This window comes from Schistocerca cancellata, chromosome 2 (genome assembly GCF_023864275.1).
Source record: "Schistocerca cancellata isolate TAMUIC-IGC-003103 chromosome 2, iqSchCanc2.1, whole genome shotgun sequence".
NCBI lineage: Eukaryota > Metazoa > Arthropoda > Insecta > Orthoptera > Acrididae > Schistocerca > Schistocerca cancellata.
In genome coordinates, this window is record NC_064627.1 from 466535143 (window position 1) to 466557698 (window position 22556).

Consider the following 22556-nt stretch of genomic DNA (forward strand, 5'->3'; position numbering starts at 1 on the left):
ATGTATAGTAGAATCTCAAAAAATTTGTCTGATCTTGCATTTTATGACCCCATAGGGCTGGGTTGGGGGCTGACTGAGGGGAAACAATTTCACTAGGAGGTGCTAGGTGTGCACTCCTATACATGAAAAGAACAATGCACAACAAGATTCGCTTGTGACATTGTAGGTGTAAAATTGTTGACACAGATGTGATATGTATTCTTTCAATGTTTTCTTCATGTCATCGAACCTTCGGAAGGGCAGAGATGGTAGCTGAATTCCTCATTTAGGTTCTAGTGCTCCTGCTGCCGGGCTACTTGCACTTGTACAAGTTATTTGTTGACTCTGAAAACAAATAAGAGATGTTAGACATGGCTTAGCACGTAGATCCTACTCTCCGTGGTTTGCCATGATTCCTTAAATATCTCTGTCTGGTCTCCTCCCCCAAAACAACCCAACCCTTAAATATCTAAAGTTAAATATTACAACTTATGTTTTTCAACTTAACATAAGCACACATACATAAAAGAATTCAATAGAAAGAAAAAAAAAAAGTTGTGCTCTAGTATCCAAAGCTCCTTTTTCCACTTCCATCCCAACCTCATCACCAGTCTGTTATGTTGTCCTTTGCACACTGTGTGATTGTTTAGTGTGTACACGAGCAAAGAACAAATGTTGTTCATGAACAGACAGTTCAGATATTAATTTTGGTATCAAATAGTAAAATAACCATAATTTTGTTGCTATATTTTTAGTGTCAGTTGCAAACAGTAGATACAGATACAGGGAATTTATATATCTGTCACTCTTCAATACAATGTCTGTTCAGAAGATGTCGAGCCCTGGCCACTGTGAAAGTCTCTAAATGCTATTCAGATGGCAAATACATAATATGGGGGAAGTGTATGAATGTTTGAACTTAAGTTCACCTGCCATTAGAGCTCCATAGAGGGGATGCCTGCATCTCATTGGCAGCAGCATAATAGTTCTTGGCAGCACCCGTGTACCGCAGTGGCGGCTGTAGGAAACGTGGCGGCATAACTGGGTGGTGCATGTGTTCAAAAGTACAGCTGACTGATTGCGGCTGATAGTGTGAACCATAGACCTTGCCGTTGGTGGGGAGGCTTGTATGCCTCAACGATACAGATAGCCGTACCGTAGGTGCAACCACAACGGAGGGGTATTTGTTGAGAGGCCAGACAAACGTGTGGTTCCTGAAGAGGGGCAGCAGCCTTTTCAGTAATTGCAGGGGCAACAGCATGGATGATCGACTGATCTGGCCTTGTAATGCTAACCAAAATGGCCTTGCTGTTGTGGTACTGCGAACGGCTGAAAGCAAGGGGAAACTACAGCCGTAATTTTTCCCGAGGGCATGCAGCTTTACTGTATGATGAAATGATGGTGTCCACTTGGGTAAAATATTCTGGAGGTAAAATAGTCCCCCATTTGGATCTCCGGGCAGGGACTACTCAGGAGGACATTGTTATCAGGAGAAAGAAAACGCGTTCTATGGATTGGAGCGTGGAATATCAGATCCCTTAATCGGGCAGGTAGGTTAGAAAATTTAAAAAGGGAAATGGATAGGTTAAAGTTAGATATAGTGAGAATTAGTGAAGTTAGGTGGCAGGAGGAACAAGACTTTTGGCCAGGTGAATACAGGGCTATAAATACAAAATCAAAAAGGGGTAATGCAGAGGTGCGGGTAAGCTACTACAAGCAGCATAGTGAAAGCATTATTGTGGCCATGGTAGACACGAAGCCCACATCTACTACAATAGTACAAATTTATATGCCAACTAGCACTGCAGATGATGAAGAAATTGATGAAATGTATGATGAGATGCACAGAGCATAACTTAATCATAGCTAACACTTGGTTCAAGAATCACGAAAGAAGGTTGTATACATGGAAGGAGCCTGCAGATACTAGAAGGTATCAGATACATTATATAATTGTAAGACAGAGATTTAGGAACAAGGTTTTAAATTGTAAGACATTTCCAGGAGCAGATGTGGACTCTGACCACAATCTATTGATTATGAACTGTAGATTAAAACTGAAGAAACTGCAAAAAGATGGGAATTTAAGGAGATGGGACCTGGATAAACTGACTAAACCAAAGGTTGTACAGAGTTTCGGGAAGAGCATAAGGGAGCAATTGACAAGAATGGGGGGAAGAAATACAATAGAAGAAGAATGGGTAGCTTTGAGGGATGAAGTAGTAAAGGCAGCAGAGGATCAAGTAGGTAAAAAGACAAGGGCTAGTAGAAATCCTTGGGTAACAGAAGAAATATTGAATTTAATTGATGAAAGGAGAAAATATAAAAATGCAGTAAATGAAGCAGGAAAAAAGGAATACAACTGTCTCAAAAATGAGATCGACAGGAAGTGCAAAATGGGTAAGCAGGCATGGCTAGAGGACAAATGTAAGGATGTAGAGGCTTATCTCACGAGGGGTAAGATAGATACTGCCTACTGGAAAATTAAAGAGACTTTTGGAAAAAAGAGAACCACTTATATGAATATCAAGAGCTCAGATGGAAACCCAGTTCTAAGCAAAGAAGGGAAACCAGAAAGGTGGAAGGAATATATAGAGGGTCTATACAAGGGCAATGTACTTGAGCACAATATTGTGGAAATGGAAGAGGAGGTAGAAGAAGATGAAATGGGAGATACAATACTGCATGAAGAGTTTGACAGAGCACTTAAAGTGGTAACAAGGCCCCGGAAGTAGACAACATTCCATTAGAACTACTGACAGCCTTGGGAGAGCCAGTCCTGACAAAACTCTACCATCTGGTGAGCAAGATGTATGAGACAGGCGAAATTCCCTCAGACTTCAAGAAGAATATAATAATTCCAATCCCAAAGAAAGCAGGTGTTGACAGATGTGAAAATTACCGAACTATCAGTTTAATAAGTCACAGCTGCAAAATACTAACGCGAATTCTTTACAGACGAATGGAAAAACTAGTAGAAGCCGACTTCGGGGAAGATCAGTTTGGATTCCGTAGAAATGTTGGAACACGTGAGGCAATACTGACCCTACGACTTAACTTAGAAGAAAGATTAAGGAAAGGCAAACCTATGTTTCTAGCATTTGTAGACTTAGGGAAAGCTGTTGACAATGTTGAGTGGAATACTGTCTTTCAAATTCTGAAGGTGGCAGGGGTAAAATATAGGGAGCGAAAGGGTATTTACAATTTGTACAGAAAGCAGATGGCAGTTATAAGAGTCGAGGGACTTGAAAGGGAAGCAGTGGTTGAGAAGGGAGTGAGACAGGGTTGTAGCCTCTCCCCAATGCTATTCAATCTGTATATTGAGCAAGCAAACAAAAGAAAAATTTGGAGTAGGTATTAAAATCCATGGGGAAGAAATAAAAACTTTGAGGTTCACCGATGACATTGTAATTCTGTCAGAGACAGCAAAGGACTTGGAAGAGCAGTTGAATGGAATGGACAGTGTCTTGAAAGGAGGATATATGATGAACATCAACAAAAGCAAAGCTAGGATAATGGAATGTAATCGAATTAATCTGGGTGATGCTGAGGGAATTAGATTAGGAAATGAGACACTTAAAGTAGTAAAGGAGTTTTGCTATTTGGGGAGCAAAATAACTGATGATGGTCAAAGTAGAGAGGATATAAAATGTAGACTGGCAATGGCAAGGAAAGCGTTTCTGAAGAAGAGAAATTTGTTAACATCGAGTATTGATTTAAGTGTCAGGAAGTCGTTTCTGAAAGTATTTGTGTGGAGCGTAGCGATGTATGGAAGTGAAACATGGACGATAAATAGTTTGGACAAGAAGAGAATAGAAGCTTTCGAAATGTGGTGCTACAGAAGAATGCTGAAGATTAGATGGGTTGATCACATAACTAATGAGGAGGTATTGAATAGAATTGGGGAGAAGAGGTGGCACAACTTGACAAGTAGAAGGGACCGGTTGGTAGGACATGTTCTGAGGCATCACGGGATCACAAATTTAGCATTGGAGGGCAGCGTGGAGAGTAAAAATCGTAGAGGGAGACCAAGAGATGAATACACTAAGCATATTCAGAAGGATGTAGGTTGCAGTAAGTACTGGGAGATGAAGAAGCTTGCACAGGATAGAGTAGCATGGAGAGCTGCATCAAACCAGTCTCAGGACTGAAGACCACAACAACAACAACAACAACAACAGTGCACTTATCAACATATAACATCAAGGATGTTAACAAATATGCACATTGCATTTAACAGTAATTATTGCAGTAACAGAAGAGCCTCAAAAACCCTTCAAAAGGAGCTTTGCTGATAGTTGCCCTATAATTGGTGACAGCACCCAGTGTGGAGTGTAAATAACTGTCATGTTTGTGGCCCACCACATTCATGAGCACTTCGGAGTTGATCGCCGGGTAAAACTGGTGCTCTTCGCCCAGATACAATCACAGGCATGCCATCTTAAAAGTTGCTGTTCTGTCTACCTTGTGATCCAAGACCCTGTGGCCGCAGCATGTGCTATCTTTCTTGGACAGTGTAGAGAGAACTGCACCATCTATATGACCAAGCAGTGTCATCTTGACAGCTGCTGGGAAATTCAAATCCCATGCTGGTACCATGTAACCATCATAATACAAAAATATGTAATACTGACAACAGTGTTATTCCTTAGCTTCAAAATAGGGATACCAATAAAACCGTAATGTATTTCCGCAGTTATACAAGAATCAAGAGGCGTATGTGAACATTTAAAATACCCTACATTACTAATTTAGAAGGTTGTCACAACAACTAAGAAAGAAGAGCAGTGCTTGTTAGTCTGCATGCTAATTGTCAAGTGGAAGGTAATGTATGGTCAGAGACCAGTGACCTTGCTGTTAGAAAGGAATTTTTCATGGAAAAATAGTTTTACATTGTTTACAAAATTCTTTGTATCCCAAGTGGACTGCTTAGTTATTTTATTTTTTATTTTGCCCCCTTCTCTCATTCTAATGTAGGTCTAAAGGAGGGAATCACAGATCTGTAGGAGGGAATCATATTTGTAGCTAGGGACAGAAGACTTACAGGTTCTTGTTTCAAATCTGTTCAGTTTCAAATTGTCTGTTGCTAACTTAATTCTGCTTATAAATGAACACAAATAATCTGTTTTGTCTGTTTTTCTCTGCCAAAATATTAAGTTTTTGTTCCTACATATAAGCATTAATTTAATTGATCATAGCAGATTTTACTTTATTTCCTTTATCACAAGAAACATTTAACCTTATTGTACCAGAACAACACTTATCGTATAATCTGTATGATATCAGCTACATCCTTCTTAACACCAACTCCTTCTTTCATTGTAACGGAAAGAAACATCACATGTGAGTAAAAGCCGTGTTACTATTTTGTGTGACAGGAAGAATTGGAACATAAAGAGCTAGCAGCCCATTGTCATGAGGAAGTATGTAGACACAGTGTTCTTGGTATTCTGATAGTTACACACCTGTTTATACATATACCTCTGAACAGCTTGTCTCATCCATTTCAAACAGTGTAGCACATCAATAGGCTGTTGTCTAAGTAGTTCTGATGATCACCCTCTTAAATGTATGTCACCTTAGAGACTGCAAGAATAATTGTTAAATGTTACGAACAAAGTCAGCTCCTTTTTGGACTAAATATGGCCATACGTTAAAGAAGGTTAAACAGGGCAAACCTTTCAGACAATGAGTTTTTTGTTCTTGAACTTACAGTGTCATTTAATAAATTATGAGGGAACAAAACTAGTATCACAGTTTGTCCAAAAATCACAAAATGGACTACCAACATACCAGGGTCTTGGCACAGTCATATAAATACTGGGACAGCATCTTTAGAGAAGCTATCGAAATTCGTACCAGGGATGGACTCATCAACCGAGATTGCGGCTATAACCTCAGCACGGCATGGGAACCAGCATTGGGTCTAATTAAAAAGATGTTCGGCAGAGAAAACGCATGGGCGACCAGGGCGGACGAGGCAATTACACTGGCACCACCATAGATGCTGACGCGTGGGCGCTGACCGTGGAGAGAACATCTCGCAGGGGGAGGGGATTTAAGACGGCCGCCCACCCTCAGGAGCTCAGTTCGTCAGCACACCTGACAATGGCAACATGTCTGGTCGCTGAAATATTGTGCCCGTTGGACACTATGGACCGGCTGTACACCCATGGACTGTTAGAGCATGAAATAACATTGTTTGCTTATTTCAGTTTTTGATGCACCACCCAGGGCATGTTAGAAGCTGACTGTCGCAATCACTGTGGTAGTTAGAGGCTATATTAAATGATATTGCTAAAGAAATTATTTTTAGTATTTGTGGAATCCAGAAGTTGGCATTTAAAGAGCATAAACTTTTGTTATATAACATTGAGTAGAAGGGGGACTAAAAGTTACAGTATTTGAAATCTCCAAATAAATTAATATGGAAGCCCATTGTATCCGAATAATAAATAACGCTTTAAATTTTAAACACAATCACATTTTTAATACAGTAACAATCATCAATTTTGGCCATATATTAGCCATCTTCAGATTCTAAAATAGAAGGGTGTAATAACACAACCACAATTCTTCATAGAGAGAATATCATTTTTTTGAAGAATGGGAAAGGCTTAGGATGAATGTATTGGTGTGATTTCTCTTGTATTACTTGGGGGGAATCCTCTCTTTTTAATCATAATTCAACTGTTTGTTTGTTTGTTCTTGACATTCTTTATCTAACAGTTGCATGTTGTATATTTTACAGTGTGAACTTTGTGGAAAGCGATTTGTACATCATACAAGTTTCAATATGCACACATTGGCCCACACTGGTCAGAAGAGTTACAAATGTGGTCTCTGTGGCTTGGCACTGCTGTCGGGATCACACCTTAAGCGACACTCAAGAGTCCACACAGGAGAGCGACCTTATCAGTGCCAGACATGTGGAAAACGTTTTGCCGAGAGATACAACTTAGTTGCTCATACACGAGTCCATGACACTAGCTCTAACTCTGGTGTAAGAGATGGAGGCTACAAGAAACATCACAGGTACTTAAAAAGCATTATCCTGAAAGTCGTTAAAGGAAAATTGATGTGTCGTATTTGAAAGTCCATTATGTCATATGTGATTACTTGCTCGTAATCATTTAGGTGGGCTTCATAGCTAGTGTTCTATAACAGCAAGTCATTTAAGCATGATAGAATACATCTGTTTTTTCTTCTTTCACAAGTGTTACTATTGAAAGTGGACATGTAATTGTATTATGGATAGGACAGTCCATGTAATCATGTTTGCACTTTTGAATGAAAAGTTGATTTGTCAATATATATATATTCAGACTTTTTTGTTCATATCCATTTTCATTATTCTTGTCTAATGGTAACAAAATAACTAGTGCATGGCTCATTAGAGCTGAAATGCATTTTGCTCACTATCTCACAGGGCTGAGGGAAAGAGATAATGATCACCTCCGACTGTAGTTGCTTGTTGGTAACCTTCCCTTATTGTAGAGAATCTCTTCATTTTGCAGTGTAACTATACGTTCATGAAATTAAATAACACTTTGGTGCACATCAGTGACATTAGTTGCTTCATACTGCAACTGACCGACGTGTGTCCTACCACTGACTAGACATGTCAGATATTGTAGTAAATCATGTTGCTGAGACACTACACTAACTTTACTCATGCTGAGTAACATGTAGTCCTAGAGGTTTAAGCCTGAACTTATTAGTGTTATGCCTAGTTGACATATATAAGAAAGAGCAACAACCTTTTTCTCTATCTGTTGAAGGTTTTGTGTATAGCACTTCATTATATACATTTTTCTATTGTTGCTTACAAATTGCTTGACTTAAATGAGAGACACAACTAGCAACACCAACCAAATATTTTGTGATAAGCTCGTTAAATTACAAGAATTGGGCTGATGGCACAAATGTAACAATTAAAAATTTAACTTATTGCTGTAATGAAAATACATTAAGGTCAAGCAAAAATATATGATCTTAAGCTTGTCAGCAACAGAAACTTTCTGCAGCATTCACTGAGATAATAGCTCTAAGTCCATGCATCACAACAGTCTAGTTAGCATTTGCAACTCTATCTTTTTGGCAGTTTATCTATTTATTCTCCTACCTTCTTTGTTACATTTGGCTTGTCTGCATTTCGTTGTTGCTGTACTCTCTTCGCTTGCTCAAGCCTTATGCAAACATGCTCTCATGGTGTCTGCAGATTTTACGTTGTGTGCTGTTGTTGGTAATGATTCGCACGATGAATCTCAAGAAGTTTACATGGTGCATCATGAGTGAGATGTAGGTAGCCAGTGAGATTCTTGTTGGTAATTTCCTATGGTTCATAAATAAAGTTAGGTGATTTTTGTTATATAAGGTTAGAACTTAACTGCATCATTGGAATTTGTGGCAAAGTTGGAAATAAGAGATACAAATAGAGTATTGCAATGACTTATTTTCGTATTGAGGTTTGTTGGCTTCACCAACTCAGAAGAAAATTACCGCATTCCAACATGATCTAGACCTAGATCTTGGACTAAGCTACAGATCAGTGTCTCACCGCAAGCACATTATTTATTTATTTATTTATTTTTTTTTTTTTTTTTTACATTCTTTGGCTTCACCAACCCACAGCTTACTTTCACATTTGTTGACTTCACCAACTCGCAACCAAATTTTCACATTCCAACGTAACATAGGCCTCAGGTTTCAGTACAGGTCAGCGCATATGCACATCTTAGTTTTTACAGTCACCAAAGAAATACAAAAATCAGTAAGCAACCTTAAAATTCATAATAACCAGATCAGTAAAAGTTATTCTGGTGCTCGTCATATCAAAAACAAATATAAGCAATTCATATCTTCTGCCAAAAGAAATCATTAGATTTATTGATTGTCACAGGCTACCGAGTAGTATCACCAGGTTGCCTGTGAGCAACGTCAATGAATTGCCAACATCCATGCACAACATAAGAATCACCTACACTATAAGTGCTCTTTAGCCAAGCCTTGTTTTATTTATATCAGTTTCCTTTCTCCTCAACTTGCCACCATATCCATCTAGAGTGGTCTAGCACTTATGCTGTGTACATTGATTCTGTCTCTTGTGACATTTCCTTCTGTAACTATCTGTTTCTGTCGTCTCCTAATCTTCTTTGTCTTTTTGAACATCTACTGTCCTTATTATTTTCATGTTGTTGTTACAAATGTCAAATGTCATCCCTTATCACTTCAAACAGAGAGGACAGGTTTCAGATATCTGTTGTGTCATCACATTGAGTTTACTTATTGTTTCTCCAAATCAGTTAAGAAGAATGATGACATGGTTTGTTTGAAAAGGATTTGGTCTGTTTCTTTTCAATCCTTGCTGTATCTGAAGTTGATCTCCCCCTTTAATGGTCTTGTCATCAAGATTTGTGAATGCCTGAACTTGTCACAGTAGCCATTTCTTGTCATTTTATGATGCTCTGCTTTTCTCAATAATCTTGATGTTTAGTTTGTTCCAGAATTACCCCCTTTTCTCCCCCCCTCCCCTTCCTCTCTCTCTCTCTCTCTCTCTCTCTCTCTCTCTCTCTCTCACACACACACACACACACACACACACACACACACACACACACATATTTACTAAAAACCTTATAGGTCTCAGTAAATGGCCAATGTTGTTTCCTGCTTCTGAGTACTTTCCATGAGATTTTCTTCTTTATATCTTGTAAAACATTTTCATTGGATTTTATCTATACAGCTTATCTTCATTCTTATCGCTCATATTTCCATCATAATTCTCTCAGTTTTCAACAGTGGTTTTACAATGATACAGCATAACATCTGAGAGAAATGTCTTAACAAACTCATGTTTCTTCCTTTACATCCAAAGCAGTTTGTATACTTGTATTTGTTGTTGTTGTGGTCTTCAGTTCTGAGACTGGTTTGATGCTGCTCTCCATGCTACTCTATCCTGTGCAAGCTGCCTCATCTCCCAGTACGTACTGCAGCCTACATCCTTCTGAATCTGTTTAGCGTATTCATCTCTTGGTCTCCCTCTATGATTTTTACCCTCCACGCTGCCCTCCAATACTACATTGGTGATCCCTTGATGCCTCAGAACATGTCCTACCAACAGATCCCTTCTTCTGGTCAAGTTGTGCCACAAACTTCTCTTCTCCCCAATCCTATTCAATACTTCCTCATTAGTTATGTGATCTACCCATCTAATCTTCAGCATTCTTCTGTAGCACCACATTTCGAAAGCTTCTATTCTCTTCTTGTCCAAACTATTTATCGTCCATGTTTCACTTCCATACATGGCTGCACTCCATACAAATACTTTCAGAAACGACTTCCTGACTGCTCTTCTTCAGAAACGCTTTCCTTACCATTGCCAGTCTACATTTAATATCCTCTCTACTTCGACCATCATCAGTTATTTTGCTCCCCAAATAGCAAAACTCCTTTACTACTTTAAGTCTCTCATTTCGTAATCTAATTCCCTCAGCATCACCCAGCTTAATTTAATTACGTTCCATTATCCTAGTTTTGCTTTTGTTGATGTTCATCATATATCCTCCTTTCAAGACACTGTCCATTCCATTCAACTGCTCTTCCAAGTCCTTTGCTGTCTCTGACATAATTACTCGTACAATGTCATCGGCAAACCTCAAAGTTTTTATTTCAGTTCCGAATTTTTCTTATGTTTCCTTTACTGCATGCTCAGTGTACAGATTGAATAACATCGGGGAGAGGCTACAACCCTGTCTCACTCCGTTCCCAACCACTGCTTCCCTTTCATGTCCCTCCACTCTTATAACTGCCATCTGGTTTCCGTACAAATTGTAAATAGCTCTTAGAAACATAGGTTTGCCTTTCCTTAATCTATATTCTAAGATGAGTTGTAAGGTCAGTATTACCTCACGTGTTCCAATATTTCTATGGAATCCAAACTGATCTTCTCCGAGGTTGGCTTCCATTCGTCTGTAAAGAATTCGCGTTCAAACTCTTCATGCAGTATCATATCTCCCATTTCATCTTCATCTACATCCTCTTCCATTTTCATAATATTGTGCTCAAGTACATCGCCCTTGTATAGACCCTCTGTCTACACCTTCCGCCTTTCTGGTTTACCTTCTTTGCTTAAAACTGGGTTTCCATTTGAGCTCTTGATATTCATACAAGTGGTTCTCTTTTTTCCAAAGGTCTCTTTAATTTTCCAGTAGGCAGTATCTATCTTCCCCCTAGTGAGATAAGCCTCTACATCCTTACATTTGTCCTCTAGCCATGCCTGCTTACCCATTTTGCACTTCCTGTCGATCTCATTTTTGAGACATTTGTATTCCTTTTTTCCTGCTTCATTTACAGCATTTTTATATTTTCTCCTTTCATCAATTAAATTCAATATTTCTTCTGTTACCCAAGGATTTCTACTAGCCCTTGTCTTTTTACCTACTTGATCCTCTGCTGCCTTTACTACTTCATCCCTCAAAGCTACCCATTCTTCTTCTATTGTATTTCTTTCCCCCATTCTTGTCAATTGCTCCCTTATGCTCTTCCTGAATCTCTGTACAACCTTTGGTTTAGTCAGTTTATCCAGGTCTCATCTCCTTAAATTCCCATCTTTTTGCAGTTTCTTCAGTTTTAATCTACAGTTCATAACCAATAGATTGTGGTCAGAGTCCACATCTGCTCCTGGAAATGTCTTACAATTTAATACCTGGTTCCTAAATCTCTGTCTTATCATTATATAATCTATCTGATATCTTCTAGTACCTCCAGGGTTCTTCCATGTATACAACCTTCTTTCATGATTCTTGAACCAAGTGTTAGCTTTGATAAAGTTATGCTCTGTGCAAAATTCTACCAGGCGGCTTCCTCTTTCATTTCTTAGCCCTAATCCATATTCACCTACTACGTTTCCTTCTCTTCCTTTTCCTACTGTGAATTCCAGTCACCCATGACTATTAAATTTTCGTCTCCCTTCACTACCTGAATAATTTCTTTTTATCTCATCATGTATTTCATCAATTTCTTCGTCATCTGCAGAGCTAGTTGGCATATGAACTTTTAATACTGTAGTAGGCGTGGGCTTCGTGTCTATCTTGGCCACAATAATGCGTTCACTATGCTGTTTGTAGTAGCTTACCTGCACTCCTATTTTTTATTCGCTATTAAACCTCCTACTGCATTACCCCTATTTGATGTTTTATTTATAAACCTGTATTCACCTGACCAAAAGTCTTGTTCCTCCTGACACCTAACTTCACTAATTCCCACTATATCTAACTTTAACCTATCCATTTCCCTTTCTAAATTTTGTAAACTACCTGGCCGATTAAGAGATCTGACATTCCACGCTCCGATCCGTAGAACGCCAGTTTCTTTCTCCTGATAACGACGTCCTCTTGAGTAGTCCCCGCCCAGAGATCCAAATGGGGGACTATTTTACCTCCGGAATATTTTACCCAAGAGGACGCCATCATCGTTTAGCTATACAGTAAAGCTGCATGCCTATGGGAAATATCACGGTTGTAGTTTCCCCTTGCTTTCAGCCGTTCGCAGTACCAGCACAGCAAGGCCGTTTTGGTTAGGGTTACAAGGCCAGCTCAGTTAATCATCCAGACTGTTGCCCCTGCAACTACTGGAAAGGCCTCTGCCCCTCTTCAGGAACCACACGTTTGTCTGGCCTCTCAACAGATACCCCTCCGTTGCGGTTGCACCTACGGTATGGCTATCTGTATCGCTGAGGCACGCAAGCCTCCCCACCAACGGCAAGGTCCATGGTTCATGGGGGGGGGGGGGGGGGGTTTCCATGTATTTGTTATCTTTCTGTAAAATACGTTTGATGACGTGTTGTTGTTGTTGTTGTTGTTGCTGCTGTGGTCTTCATTCCAGAGACTGGTTTGATGCAGCTTTCCAGGCTACTCTATCCTGTGCAAGCTTCTTCATCTCCCAGTACTTACTGCAACCTACATCCTTCTGAATATGCTTAGTGTATTCATCTCTTGGTCTCCCTCTACGATTTTTACTCTCCACGCTGCCCTCCAATGCTAAATTTGTGATCCCGTGTTGCCTCAGAACATGTCCTACCAACCGGTCCCTTCTACTTGCCAAGTTGTGCCACAAACTCCTCTTCTCCCCAGTTCTGTTCAATACCTCCTCATTAGTTATGTGATCTACCCATCTTGTTGTTGATGACATAATCACTTTTATTTTCATGCAGCTCAGTTGTCTTTTGTACTATACTGTGTAGAAGTTTCCTATATGTTGCACTTTATTTATGCTAACTTTTGTCAGCCATTCATTTTTCTTTTTGTTTCTGGGGCATCATCATATTGGTTTTGACAATGTTAATTTTTCAATGCTCTATCAGTGAAAAGATTAAATAAATGTTATGAATGGAAGCTACCTTGTCCTACTCCTACCCCTTTCCTAAATCTAGATTTGTTTTTATTTCTGTGTTCACAGATTGGGTTTTGTACACATTCAAAATTGTTTGGTTTCTTAAAAAGAGGGAGCTGACTACACGGCTACAACGATGGTAGTTCAAATTCCCATGTGGGCATCCACATTTAGTTTTTCTGTGTTTCGCGGAATTGCTCAAGGCAAATGCTGTTGGAAAGGAAGTAGCTAATTTCCTTCCACAATCCTAGCTTGTATGTTCTGTAACAGAGAACATTTCAATGAAATTTCCATTAATAGCATTCTCATTCTAAAAGTATTTACTGATTTGCCACTATAACACATAGAAAACAAAATGAGGCATACCAGTTAAAACAATGTCATCAGTTCAGTTGAGGCAGTTGAATGTAAGATATTACTACAGACATATTTTCATCACTGTCTTGAAAGTGTATTAGAAGAAAATATGAAGTATGTGAAGTTGATCTGTCATTCAGCTTATCCATTGGGAATTTTTAGTAATTTAGCAGGAGATATCTTTTGTCAGTGTTGTTGTTGACAGAATGCAAAATCAGTCTTGTTTGTTTCCTTCTATTCTGTCTTCATCGGTTGTATTTCAAGATCTTTGATGGTTGTTTTAGTCCACATCATCAGTTTTGTTTCTTAGAAGATGAATATTTTTCGTATTACCATTTCCTTCATTTGTCCCATGGTGTTACATTGTTACTGTTATTCATTGGTATACTGGCTTTTGTTGTATACTTGTGTTAATGTAGTTCTTGTATCCGATATAGCTTTTAATCAGAAGATCATGTGCCTCATTTTCCTTTTTTTCAATACCTTCCTATCAACTGAGTCGTGCAACACATTTGTTTAGCCAGTGTATTAATTTTTGGGAGGAGCAGGCTTTGAATCTCAGTCCAGCTTCCCTGATTTATGTTTCTCGTGGTTTTTGTACCATATGCTGTAACCTTTCATATCATTTACTCTACTTAATGAGAAATATTCGTAGTAATTTATCATGTAAAATATAAGCTTAGTTAAACAAGCTAACAGTACAAAGTTATTTGCATCATTTGCCATCACTAATTCTTAAATGAATGAATTTCTTACCTTTCATATTGAAATTCTGTAACTGTCTGACTTTGCTGGCAGGTGTCAGTTGTGTGGAGCGAGATTCGACCGAAGACCGAAGTTGGACCATCATATGGCTCTCTGTCACAATAAGCTAGGAGAGTCAGAAGACAACCAAAAATGGATAGGTCATACTATGACTGAAGAGTCAAGTAAACAGACAGCCAGTGATCTGGGTACTATGATGCCATCAGTGACACTGAGTCAACCCCACTTGCACAGTGTAGCACCCACTTCTGCTCATCAGCACCGCCCACTTTTACTTCACACAGTTCATGGACAAACACATGGACCAGAGCATGAACATAGTCACACTCATGGTTCAAAGGTGACAGCAGCTCATTCACATGGTCATCCCCATGCACATCCACTCCTGGCAGCTGCAGCAGCTCATCAGACTCTGAGTGTTCCAAACCAGCACCAGCAAAATTGGCATCAAATTATTTTTGGTGGAAATGGTGGTGTGAGGGCAGAAGATGGAGCAGGTAACTTGTTAGATGGAGTTCCACAAGTTAAGGTAGGAATGCAAAGTGCAGGTATAAATGGAACAGCACAGCATCGGCTTCTTACAGAAATGCCATCTTTGGGGCACAGTACTCAAAACCACAGTATTGGAGTAAGCATAGGCACTGGTAGAAATGTACTAGCATCTTGCTTAGCAGCTGCTGCACCACATCATCTTGTGGCAAACAGCCATGCTCCACATTTAACAAATCATCATTCAGTTACACAGTCTCGAGTGAATATGTTTTCTTCTGGTGAAAGCTGAAAATTTTTGAGTCCTTCCTTAGATCAAGTTGGGATTGGTGCTTTCAGTCAATGCTTTGACAAGGGCAGTGTTATCTCTTCACAGAGAATGTTGTAGCAACCTCAAGGAGATTATGAAGGTCAGTTTCCATTTTGCAACACTTAGTTGTAAAAGTGAAGTGTTTCGGTCATATCTTTATGTTCTGCCATATCAGATTTATGCAGTGTGAGAGAACATCAGACAACATTCCAATGAAATTTCCATTCATAGCATTCTGATTATAAAACTATTTATTGGTTTGCCACTATGACACAGAAAAAACAAAATCAGGCATACCAGTTAAAACAATGTCATCAATTCAATTGAGGCAGCTGAAAGTAAAATATTGTTATAGACATATTTTCATCATTGTCTTGCAAGTGTATCAGAAAAAAATATGAAATATGTGAAGTCGATATGTCATTCAACTTATCCATTGGGAATTTTTACTAATTTAGCAGGAGATACGTTTTGCAGTCGACATTAGAGATGTGTCTAGAAAGAAATCATGACATTTGTGGATGAAAGGGAGGAAAGTATTGGAAGTTATAAAGGTCTGTTGGCACTGAATATCATAGTTATAGCAGAAGTTAGAAACTAGCATATATGAAATTCCGACAGGAGATGAAGAGGTTCAGTCCCATAAATCAGAATCAATTTGGAGCATGAACACACAGAGCACATATAGATTATTTCAGCCAAGAAATGGAGAATCAGTTGGATACTATTGTGAGTACTTTTTATAGTTGGTAAAGTAAGAGTAAGGAAGCTCTGTCCAGCTCAATGATTGTCGTTAGTGTAGGAGCTGTGTGAGAAAGCAAGCTCTGCTGTCCTTTTGCTGTGCTTATTCCACAGATGTGCTGAGTGCTTCATAATGGGGAGCTCCACCTTTTCTCTGGTGAGTCATTGCTTCATCACTCATTTTGAAACACACAAACAACACATCACAACATGGTATTCACTTTGGAATGCCCACAGTATTCTACACAGTATTGTTATGGTTAGATTAATGAGGGCAGTGGATGAACACAAAACATTAATGGCCCATCTTCACACTTCTACAAATCCAGAATGAAGGAGGATTGAGTTACCATCAGCTGTGCATAACAGATCGGTGAAAAATGTTTTGTGGCTGTAGATATTAATAGACAAGTAGAAGGTTACAGGGAATTCTGCAGGTTCAGTCCCATAAATCAGAATCAGTTTGGAGCATGAACACACAGAGCACATGTAGATTATTTCAGCCGAGAAATAGAGAATCAGTTGGTTACTATTGTGAATACTTTCTATAGTTTGTAACAGAAGAGTCTGTGGAGTGTGGAAGCTCCGTCCAGCTGTGATTGCCTTTATGGTAGGTGCTGTGTGAGAAAGCAAGCTCTGCTGTCCTTTTGCAGTGCTGGTTCCACAAATGTGCTGGGTGCTTTATAATGGGGAGCTGTACCTTTTCTCTATTAAGTCATTGCTTCATCACTCATTTTGAAACACACAAACAAAATGCCTCCAAAATGACTGGAATAATTGAAATACTTTTTTTTGCTAAGTGTTTGTTTGTTTATCATAACCCTTCTCTTTTCCCCAAAACGAAACAGAGTCGTGTTGAGTAATTGTTGTTCATAGCAGAAATTACTGAGCTTTCTGGCTTAGTCTGTCGAGAAAGTATAAAGTGGTGGAGAGAATGCTTTGTGTTTAAAAGTTGTAGGCTTTTTTTTCATACTAAATTGCAGAATTTTTATTTCATTCACCATTTTGTATCCCTCTGACTATTTGAGAATGTTCTTATTTTTTGTCGTGTCCCACCCACATTTTCTTGTGCTGATATAAGAAATTCATCTGACAAAAACCTTGTGGTGTATACTAGAACACAATGACTGCGTAACACTTAATATGATATCCAAAGCAGCTTTTGACATTTAAATCTTTTCACAGTCACAGGTGTGCTGTATTTCAACAACCCCTCAATTTCTGTAGTATTTCCTTGTAGACAGGGTCTTGACAGTGGGTGACCACAGTTGTACTATCTTCCTCCAACAACTAATAGCAATTTGTGAATTTCTATTAGCACATATTTGCATTAGTGTGTTTGTTAACTCTGTGCAAGAGAATTGGGAATTAATTTGGTCTCTCTCTGACACACACACACACACACACACACACACACACACACAAGTGTGTTCTGAAAAGTGATAATGCCTCTGTATTGTCTATGTGAAAACTTTTTAAATGAAACAAATGTTATTAACCTTCAACATCTTTAATCTTGATGTCTACATATTTTTTTCCCAACGTAGTCACCCTGGCAAGAACACATTTCTCCCAATGAGAGACCATTTTGTTGATACCATCACTGTAGAATGTTTGCACCACTTCATCAGTATCTAAGTGAAGTCGCCAAAGGTGCTCTTTTGTTTTGGAAACGTGAAAATCGTATGGAGGATCATCAGTGACAATCAAACGAGGGAGTTGCATTGTTGCAGAAGTTCCAGCACTCATGTGTGGTCTGGCATTGCCATGCTGTTGGAGAGGGCAATCCATATGTGGACAAACTCGTAAGAGTTTTCACATAAAAGTTTCAGAGGAATTGCTTTTAAACACACCCTTACATATACATGAAATGGTTTGTAATCTCAAGTATGTGCCGTTAATTAATAGAGTATGAAGTAGTAGGATATGTCATAGGAATAAAGAAGAATTTGCTTAAACTCAGGGAGAACTGTGCAATGTCCAAATAGTATGGATATATACAGACAAAACGCATTAGTTATTTTGGATGCCATCTCATGATTTAAAATCAGTGATGGTGTAAAATCTGTGCAGTTATTGTGTTGAAAACTGTAGTACTTAAGAAAATTATATTTTATAGCAGCTAGATATGTTGAAGTTCTGTTCAGTATTGGAAACATATTTCTAGAATTTATCAGATGAAAGCTGTTTAATGAGAAGTGTGATGGGAATTAATGAACTGGATTCCTGCACTTGCAAAGTTACTGTGATAGCAAGTTGCAGAAAGGGACTGAAGCTTTAAATAGATAAAATGATATTATTTTGACCTTTTTATTGGATTTTACTCACCATCTAAAATTTATGCAAGGTGTATGACATCAGATTTTTGTATAATGCTCAGATTTGTATTGTATGTGTAATCATCCATAAATTCACAGCATATCAGTGACTGAATGGAATAAACTCCAATTTTGATGTGCTGAATTTGTGACTTTTTGTACCATATCTGTATTACTAGTCTATTTGATAGGATTATATTTTATGAAATATTTTGTGATGCAGAGTTTATCAGTTGGTCTGCTGAATTAATGACCATGTGTCACAGTACTGAACACTGAATTTTTTAATAAGAAAAACCTGAACATGTTCTCAAGGGGGGAAAGCTTCCTCAAGAGCAAAAATTGCTTGAATGATATTACTTAAAGTTCTGCACTTAGGTTTCAGATATGTATGTATTTTTGTAGTATAGGTCTCTGTAAATGTCTTTCTTTCAGGCAGAGCTTATGTTAATTTGGCAAACTGATAAGCTATTTATGATAACATTTGCCAGTCATTATTGTACAAAGTATAAATATCTACCTAATTTCTTTTCTAATTAAAATGAAACCCAGTGATTTAGATGCCTCTTTACATTAAAATGTATCATATGTTAAATTTTACTTTATTTATTTGCTTAGCCCTTGCATCGTATAATGTATGGATGTACAGTATACAAGACAACTAGTACATGTATGATTCTAACAGGATACGAAAGAAAGGAAATTAATATTTTCAGAACATAATTTTTTCAAGATTTAAATTATGTAGGACATGAGGTTGGGGTCATATAGTTAATACAAGTTTGCTTTCAGGTACTCAGAAACTGAATAAAATGTGTGTTTCATTAGGATTTCTTTTGCTTTTCAGTATAAAGTATTGGTTTTCTTTTGATTGATGGGCATAGTTTGTTGAAGAGTGGGCTTGCCTGTATTTGTCATCACATCATGATTTCTGTTGAATTTTTGGCACATCAGATGAATGTTTGCCTTGATTCACATGTTATGGTTGTGCATTTCTCCATTTGTCACAAACAGATTTACGTTTTTTTGGAGAAAGGAGAGTTTGTAGAGTGTAAATACAGGGCACTGGCAATGTATTTATTTTTTTGAATATATATGTGGTGGTTGATTGCATTTGTACTCTCTTCATTACTCTTATTTTTCTATAAGGAAAATTATTTTGTGAGCAGCCATCCCAGAAAGGTTGCTATTTACTGTTACTGAATATGCAAGTCCATGAGACATAGCTTTCAGCATGTTTGTATCAAATGAAAATGAGGTTGCTGGACACTTAGCAGACTGTCCAGTTTTTTAGCACTTTCTATATGTGGTGGCACCACTGAAGTTTACTGTCAGTTCAAACTCCCTAAAAATGTTGCCTCTGCTACGTGTTCAGTTTCTTTGCCACCAATTTTTAGGGTTCCATGTGGGCTGGCATACAAACAAAAAATTAGAAACGGTGACCACTCTTGTGCAGGTGAATAATGGGCATAGAAAGTATCAGAAACACTTCACTTTTGAGTTTTTCTTCTTTTTGTAGTAGTCTCTCCACCATCTTATGTGTGATCGTTACATGAATTTATTCAAATTTTGCCACTGCTGCTGAGAGCAGTCCATCTCATCTCCTACTTCCCAATAGCCCTCCTAGTCCCAGTGTCTTCTCCCATCCTGACATCTCCAGTCCTTTCCTGCTAACCTGATTCATCTCTCCCAGAAGCCACTCATAAATATGATTGCCATGGCTGCAGAGATGTGTAAGTGGGTTAGTGTGATTTTGTGATGTTTAAAGAGTGACTGCACCACTCATTCGCTACAAGTGATTGGTTATCTTTTCTTGTTTCGTGTTTCCTTCCTTCCTGGAATACCCATGGTCATAATATATTAATATATTATTCTAGAATGAGATATTACAAATAACTTGTCATTACATCATAACTTTTTCTGTTTTCATCTTGAAAGATCACTCAACAGTTACACATTTACTTCAGTTTTAAAATAGTATTGTACATACAATGGCTGCATTAAGGAAATACACATTACTCTGAGAAAGGTGTCACACAGTTTACACTACTGCACTCATGAAATTCTGTTTAACTACATATTCCCACATCCTGCTATTTAAATTCTGCGGAAGACAACTTTTGAAACATAACAGCCAAATGGAAGTGTGTGCATTTAAATGTTGTTTTATACTGAGGCGCAAACCTAGGTATTTGCCTTATGGCACACAGAACTCTTCAAACAGCTAGAGGTCTGCGTGGGTGTGAATATCTGCAGTAATTGTTACCTTGCGTGGAAAAAGTGTGCGTGATTGCGGATACCAGCAGGTTATCTGTTGATATCTGCAATAATTGCTCTGTAACTAAAAATTAAAAGACAACGTTATTGTATGCTTTATGAAAAACTGTGCATTGCCACAACCATATCTTACATGCAATCTGTGAAACACGTTCTGGATAACACTATGAGTATGAGGTCGGTGAAGATGTAAGGAACAACTAAAGATTACAAGAATCTGCTGTGCTGGAACATTTGATTGTTCACAGCAAGTGACAATACTCCAAGGTGTGCCAGCCCATTTGATTGTTCGCCACAGTTGTCTACTTTTCTAATGGAGTATGAATTGCTGTAACACATTTCATTGAGCTTTACTATTACATTTTTTTTTATTTCTGAGGCTTGACTACCAGTATATAGGTGTGATTGTGCAGTGCCCTGGATAAGGATATGTGCACTGTTAACATCCACTGGGACTAAATATCACATTATTTCTGGTTTTTCACACTTAAATGTGCATTCTGTTTCCATCCTGTAAGGAGCTGTCTTGTATATAATCCCTGTTTCTTTAGCAGTAACAGAACTCAGTTATACAATCTTGAAAAGTGACCACAATGTGGTAACTAGGCTCTACTAGGACAAGCTAATCTTTGGAATTTTCATTTTATAATTTCTTCTCTGTTTGTTAAACACACATGTCATCATTTGTGTTAAGTATATTTAAAAGTACACTATGCAGTGCTTGGTACAGTGAAAGGAGTAACATGTTGACATAATTTAGAATTGTTTTAATTGATGTATGTATGATAAACCATCTATGTGACTAACATTTAACAGTATGCACCAGTGCACCATATGACAAATTGTGCCACTGTAAGCTCTCGCCTCAAAATTTTAAAAGATCTGATCGTGATTTTAATGATTGGCTATTGGACTATAGGATGAAACACTTACTTCGGCCATAATCATTTAGAAAACCAAATTGCAGCCTAACTGCGCTTGACATAGCTGTAATTAACCATAACAGCAGGTAAGGTTTTTCTGAAATAAAAGATGACGTCTTTTACATTAATATATTCATCTTCAAACAGTGGAAAACACATCTAACTGTATCACACACATTACAAATTCCTCTAGTGATACTGGCAGATTATGAAGCTCATTCACTCTAAAAAAAGGGAAAAAAGGCCGCGGATGATTCATCATTTCTGTTCCAGTGAAATATTTCGTTCAGTGCACTATTAAAAACTTTATAATTCAACTTCACATATTTATGGCTCATGCCTCATTCATTACATGTTCACACAACCATGTCTGCCCGACTACTGTCTCACATGCTCATTACCAACTGGCGTTGTCATCGTGATGGCGTAAAGCTCTGTCTACCAGAAAAGGCAGGACACAGCAGAAAGTTCAAGAAGCTAAAGCTTGCCGGTGAGCACCTGTACTAAGTAGTAGCGTGCAAGGATACTGCCCATGGTATCCTTACATCCTCACGCTTAATTGTTTTGCAAAATGCAAATTAAGTCAAAAATAAAATTCAAAATCCTGTGACATTTACAAACACTCCATGTAGATTAAAATACAGCTTAGACATTGAAACACTCGACAGAATCTCTGTGGCTTTGCTACATTTTTCTATGGAGCAATACTCCAACTAATTCATCCCTAAACAATTACATCAATTTACTACTCTGACTTAAGTTACTGATATCACAGTAGAGATTATTAGTATAAAAATGTTAACCAAACATGAAATACAGAGTATCACACAAATTGGATACATGAAAATCATATTGAAAGATTTAACATTTTGAAAAAACACAGTAAATATATAGTAGTACATTAAGTAAGTAATTAAAGGTGTGTGTCTGTGTAATTTTTTCAGTTAGTCATGTTTGTCATCGAAAAGTATAAATTACACTAAGTATTTTCTGTACATATCATAT

The 22556-nt window shown here is 38.1% G+C and overlaps 1 protein-coding gene across 2 annotated transcripts in view; it reads left to right on the forward strand.

The window, feature by feature from the left end:
• The window catches only part of LOC126161976 (zinc finger protein 431-like), a 57060-nt gene that overhangs the window by 31573 nt on the left and 2931 nt on the right, over window positions 1-22556 (forward strand). The window contains exons 3-4 of one of the 2 annotated variants that reach the window (XM_049918170.1): window positions 6731-7014; window positions 14527-14990. In XM_049918170.1, coding sequence (XP_049774127.1) covers window positions 6731-7014; window positions 14527-14990 — 748 coding nt within the window. Of the gene's footprint in view, window positions 1-6730; window positions 7015-14526; window positions 19457-22556 lie in introns of those variants that run through there. The other variant, XM_049918169.1, reaches the window with a different exon arrangement.